A 5,594-nucleotide genomic window follows, 5' to 3' on the forward strand; every position below is an offset into this window, starting at 1 on the left:
ACATGAACGAACGACCTGTTCCCGCAGAGTCTTGAGTAAAGCCCTACACAATCTCCGAACTGTTCTCACTCTTACTCACGCGCGCGCGCACGCAGTTTATGTCGGGCCTCACCCCGCGCCAGCTGGCGGCCAGCTGGCGCGCCCGCCTGCGCAACGCAGCGCAGTGGGTGCTGCTGCGCGCCATGCCCCTGGCCCTGCCGCGCAAAGAGTGGGCGGCGCTCAGGGCCGATGTGGGCCTGCCGCCAGAGCACAAGGGTGAGAGGGTCGGGGCCTGTACTTGGGGGCAGCGGCCGCCGGCTTGGGAGGGCGGACGACGGGGTGGGCGGGGGCACAACTGTTGATCTCTCACGCCTCGGCCATGCCCCAGGCTCAACGGCGCGGCGGCAGCGGGGCATGTAGCGATGCACCCGCCGCTTCCAGCCTATGCGACGGCAGCAGCCAGAAACCCCGCACCGCAGCCTGGTGCTATTACCCCATGCAGACCCCTACGAACCCCTCCAAACCCCTCTAAACCCTCCAGCCGATCATCCCCCCCGCAATAAATCCTCCAAACCCCCGAAACCCTCCAAGTATCTCTGAAACCCTCTCCTGCCCCCACCCCCGCAAACCCTTCCCACCCCCATGCATCATCGCCCGACCTAGGTGCCCCCGGCCGCCCCGCCACCTGCGACCCTCTTGAGCCGCGCGTCCGCATGCTGTCACTGGAGCTCGAGCACCCGCGGCCCATCCCCGCCGGCCAGGCCGTCGTGGGCGCGATCTCGCCGCGCCCTGGGGGCCCCATCGCGGACGCTGAGCTGGCGGCGTTTGTCGGGGATGCGGCCGGAGGGCTCGTGCTGGTCGGCTTCGGGTCCACCACGGTGCGCGTCTCAGCCTGCTGGGGAGAACGTGTGTATTGGTTATGTATCCACACTCATAGATGTGCATATATATAGTATAGTGCTTGCCGTGGATGGGTTGGGAAAATGCATGCTCGGGAACGGCGCTCGCCCCTGAGCGCAGATTCGCCCGCCTTTGTATGCGTTGGCACACGCATGCGCGGCGGCTGCCCTGGACACCCCTGAAAAGCCAGCTCAGCACGCGCCTCGTGTGACCCCCCACCCTCACTCAATACAATGTACGTGTGCCAAAATTTCGTAATCAGCCCCATGCCCATTTAAATTCCAGGTGTATGGAAGATCTCTGGGCGCGGCGGATTTTTTCGAGCTGTCGCGCGCCTTTGCGCGCCTCGGGGAGCTGCGGCTGGCACGTCACGCCGGCGGCGGCGCCCGGGCCGGCGGCGGCGGAGGAGGCAACGAGGACGGCGTCACCAGGGCTGCCGGCGGCGGCGGCGGGGGAGGCGACGGCGGCCAGGGCGTGCGCGTGCTGTGGGGTGTGCGCGATTCTTCGCTGCCAGAGGGTCTGTCGCTGTCCGACCTACCGCTGGGGCCCAACACGCGCGTCGTGTCGTGGTGCGCGGGCAGGACGCGGGCGCCTGCCGGCGGCCCACGTGCATCCAACACGTGCCGAGAGGGCAGGCCCGTCCGAGCGCGGCGGCTGCGCCTGTGAGGCGCGCCCGACGAGCGCGCTGCATGCAGCGAGCCCGCGGGTAGCTGCAGCGCCCTGCAGCATCTGCACCGAGCCAGGTCGGCCCGGCAGCCAGGGCCAGGCCGCACGGCCCGCCCCGCGCAGCCGCGGACCAGGCGACAAGAATACCAACCGGAGCCAACTGCGACCGCAACCGACTGACGCGCAATCGGGTGCAAAACACGCCCGCACCCCCCTCCCAAACCCCCCTCTCCCCCCAAAACAACCAGGTACCCGGACAACAATGTTCTGGCCCACCCCAACACCCTGGTCTTTGTCTCACACTTTGGCCTCCACTCCCTCTACGGCGGTGCGCGCCCACTCAACCCACCATCATCTGGCTGTCGCTCCAATCCCTGCCCACATGATACAAAACGCAACCCTGCGCGTCCGTTTGTTTCAGGGCCCCGGCTTCTGGAGCGCCATGCCTGGTCGCTGCATCCCGCCACGCCCCTCAAAAGCGCACCGCCCCCTCTCAAAAGATCCAATCGGCTGGCAAAGGACAGTGTGAAGCGCCCCCGCCGGGTTGATTCCTGCCTCATCTATCCCTCCGCGCAGGCGCGTTCCATGGGGTGCCCATGGTGGGTTTCCCCTTCACGGCAGAGCAGCTGGACAATGCAGGAAAGGGGGAGGGCCGCGGCTTCGTCCTGACGTGCCCAGAAGCGCCGGTCTTCGCGCCCAGGGGCGTCCCTCGCTGCGGCGGCAACGGCGGCGGCGGCGGCGGCGCTGGTGGCGCGGGCGGCGAGGGGAGGAGCGAGGGGGGACGGCGCTGCGCGCGAGTCCGGGCGGAGGGTGTTCATGACTGCATTAAGGAGGTGTGTTGGGGGTACGGCGTGTTGGGGGTGCGGCACGACGCAGGCCTGTTCACCGTTGTCTGGCCGCGCGCCGAGGGGCACCGCAGGCTCTGGCAGGCGCCGGTGGCCGAAACCGTGCCCCTGGGCGGCTACTGTCAGGCACAGCATTCGCGCGCGTGTGTGTGTGCATCGGGCTGGTGCAGGTGAAGCGTGACGTGGCCGGCGGTCTTGCAAGAGTGCTGCCTCGTATGGCATGCAGCTGCAGTGGCGCAGGCGCCCGCGCTGTCAGGCGGGCCGCTTTGCAGGCACCCCCCCCCTTGTCGTGGGCGAGGCGCTGCACTAGCAGCATACGTGTCAGTGGCTGGAATACAACAATCTCAAGCTTTAGGGTTCGAATTTTGAACCCTACATCGGGCAACCAGATGCAATTGCCTCAGCACCCACGTGACGCCTCACGTCACCACGTGGGCCGCCCACCTGCCCGGTGCCTATCCTGATTTACCCACTACCCAGGTGCTTTCCAATCCGAGCTACGCCGCCGCCGCGCGCGGCGTGGGCCGCGTAATGCGTGCGCGCTACGCGGTGCGGCCGCCGCTGCAGCGGGCCGCGGACGAGCTCGAGATCGCGCTGCTGGCGGCGGGGATTGCCGCGGAGGGCGGCGGCGCGGGGGCGGCGGCCACGTGCGCGGGCGCTGCTTGAAGCGGCGAAGGAGTGGCGCGGGGCTGCGTGGCCCGGCCGGGCTGTCAGCAGTAAGTCGCAGCGCCCCGCACGTTTGTGCATGCAGTTGACGTTTTGTGTTTGTGCATGACAAGAACGATGTGCATATTCGTGCGTGTTGCTTTGCAGCAAGTTGGGGTGGGGTGGCAGAGCACAGCTGGGTCGTGTTGCGGCAGTGGCTGCCAGCAAAGACTTGAGCTGCCCAGCGCTGTGTGTGCGCCCACCCAGCGGCCGGAGTTGCTTGTCAGCGGATCGCAGCTCTGTCACGCTGATTGCGGCAGCCCGCAAACACTCCGGGGAGCGGCCGCTGGCACACGCGGCGGCCCCTGTTCAAATTGTCCCTGCCTGGGATGCTTGTTACTACCCATGTATTTGGTTGCAAAAGCATGTATGTGCTCGCTTTATATCTGCTTGTTTGAGACTTCACCTCAACATCGGTCGTCACATGCTTGGTTGAGTCCTAGATGGTCAGATTACATGCAGGGAACAGGTCCCAGGGGCGGCGACATACCATCTCCCAAGTACAGCATGTCACAAACCATATCGAGCAACGCAAATGCGCGACTTCAGCAACTCGATTGCAGACATGAGCGCGTTGATCCAATTGATTTTCACACAACCAGGGGAGCTGTTCAAACTTGCAGAACGCGTGGCCCCACATGCCTGCACTGAGTGGCATACGACCGTTCCAACGAAGTTTCAAGCCAACAAACGTGCTGTCAGAAAAGTGCGGCAGAGCCAATCAAAATTGCAGCCGGAATATCAACCACAACCGGCCTATGGCTGTTGTGCGGCGCGCCGTCTCTGCGTGTGCGCTGTACTGATTCCTTTATGATGTCCAGGCATCACAAAATCGCGCTGCGAGCGGTGCCGTGCAGACCCTGTCTCACACGTGTGCGCACACATCTGTTGTTCAGAACAATACGTGGCGCGAAACGCCTGCCATGCGCACATCTACGCTGTTGCAGCGAAGCCATCCATCCCTCCACACACATGGTAAGGGGGGGTTACTTGTCCAAGGCGAAAGTTTGTTCACACGCGGCGCTGCTCAGCCGCATCCCTTAGCCTGTCAATGGGGGCTGTCAGGCGGTCGGCCACCACCAGGCCGTCGGAGGGCTTGTCGGGGGCGTTGAGGTGGGGCCTGCGGATGGGCCGGGACAGGGAGGGCGCGTGATGTTGCGGCGGGTTAAGCAGATGCAGCGCTGCTGGATGAATGAGCGCTGTGCTGCCTGCAAGGTGTTGAGGAGGCAGCGGTGTGGCGATTATGTGTGTGCAAGTGTGGAGGATCTGGGTTGGGGGTGTCTAATTTTGATATCTAAGTGAGAGGGCACAGGATGAAGAGCCAGACAGCAGACAAACAAGTCACCCCATTTGTGATGAAGCATCCCCAGCAGCACTGCTGCTGCTGCTTGTCGCAGCTGCCACCCGCATCAACCATTGCACCTTGCAACCCAGCAGGCGCAGCTGCGGGACAGGACGCCGTGGGGACTGCCTGCTGCGTGCCCACGTCTCATGGGGCGATGCAGGCAGGCTCCTGGGGTCTCACCGAGTGGGGAGGTAGCCCTTGACGCTGGTGAACTTGTCGCCCAGCTGGCGCAGCTCAGAGGGGTCCACCTGCGGCGAACGCGGCCAGTACGAACGAGTCGGGTTGGACTCACACCACCTGGGCCGGAGCAATACGTTGGCTGCCCAAAACCAGGGCATGCTTGCAGCCAGTGGCTGCCATACGGGTGCAGCAGGCAGATTACCATCTGCACACCATCCAACACAGGCATGATCAGAAATTGAGGGTACAACTTGAGGAATGGGCGCTTCAGCCCCTATCCAACCCCCACCTCTGCTGCAAACTTGTCCAGCTCCTCATCCTCATCCTCCACGTGGTGGCGCAGCGCCTGGGTGCGGTGCGTGCGAGAGGTGCAATCCAGTGAGATGACGCCACGCGGCAGAGACGCAGCAGGGGCGCACGTGCCAGCAGTGACACGCCTGGCCTGTCCAAATCAGGTTTAATTGTACTCACCCTGCCCCCTGGCCGTCAGGGGGCGGATGTGCTGCGCACAACCTGGCTCGCTTGGCAACGCCGCTTGCACGCCCTCAACACCCCCCACTTGGCAGTGCCAAGCCCGGCCCCACCGCCTGATACCTCCCCTCCCCAGGATTTTCCAGCCCCCCACAACACTCCCCCTGGACCGCCCTGACGCGGGGCGCACTCTGTACAGATCCTCCACTCGCGCGTCAAAGCCAGGGGCGTCCGCGCGCATCTGGGAGCATCCCATGGCAGTGGTATGCAGCGGAGGTGGGCCCCGTCGCCGAACCGCCTGGTCTCTAGAGCGCCGGCCGAGGCTGGCCTCCGCACCTCAGCGGGCCCTGAGACCTCTGTCTGGAAATTCAGCAGTGCCCCGCAGCACACCACTGCCACGCCACGACCCGACGTTGCAAGAAGAGTGCTGCTGCTGATGCATTGCTACTCAACGCCTGCGAGATGCATTTGCACGCAGGCGTGCCCGTGTCGACCGCCCGCCC

The 5,594-nt window shown here is 64.9% G+C and overlaps 2 protein-coding genes across 2 annotated transcripts; one reads left to right on the forward strand and one right to left on the reverse strand.

The window, feature by feature from the left end:
- Positions 1–98: 98 nt before the first annotated feature.
- On the forward strand, positions 99–3,056 carry MNEG_13412 (hypothetical protein; the record flags this gene model as incomplete). Its single annotated transcript, XM_014038115.1, has 6 exons — positions 99–255; positions 643–857; positions 1,165–1,448; positions 1,794–1,873; positions 2,122–2,144; positions 2,871–3,056. 6 exons carry the CDS (start codon positions 99–101, stop codon positions 3,054–3,056), a joined length of 945 nt encoding a protein of 314 aa, XP_013893569.1.
- Positions 3,057–4,106: 1,050 nt separating this feature from the next.
- MNEG_13413 (hemerythrin HHE cation bindingdomain-containing protein) lies at positions 4,107–5,347 on the reverse strand (the record flags this gene model as incomplete). Its single annotated transcript, XM_014038116.1, has 4 exons — positions 4,107–4,215; positions 4,621–4,688; positions 4,910–4,966; positions 5,282–5,347. The coding sequence occupies 4 exons, from the start codon at positions 5,345–5,347 to the stop codon at positions 4,107–4,109; spliced, it is 300 nt and encodes a 99-aa protein (XP_013893570.1).
- Positions 5,348–5,594: the final 247 nt, after the last annotated feature.

This window comes from Monoraphidium neglectum (assembly GCF_000611645.1).
Source record: "Monoraphidium neglectum strain SAG 48.87 unplaced genomic scaffold scaffold03809, whole genome shotgun sequence".
NCBI lineage: Eukaryota > Viridiplantae > Chlorophyta > Chlorophyceae > Sphaeropleales > Selenastraceae > Monoraphidium > Monoraphidium neglectum.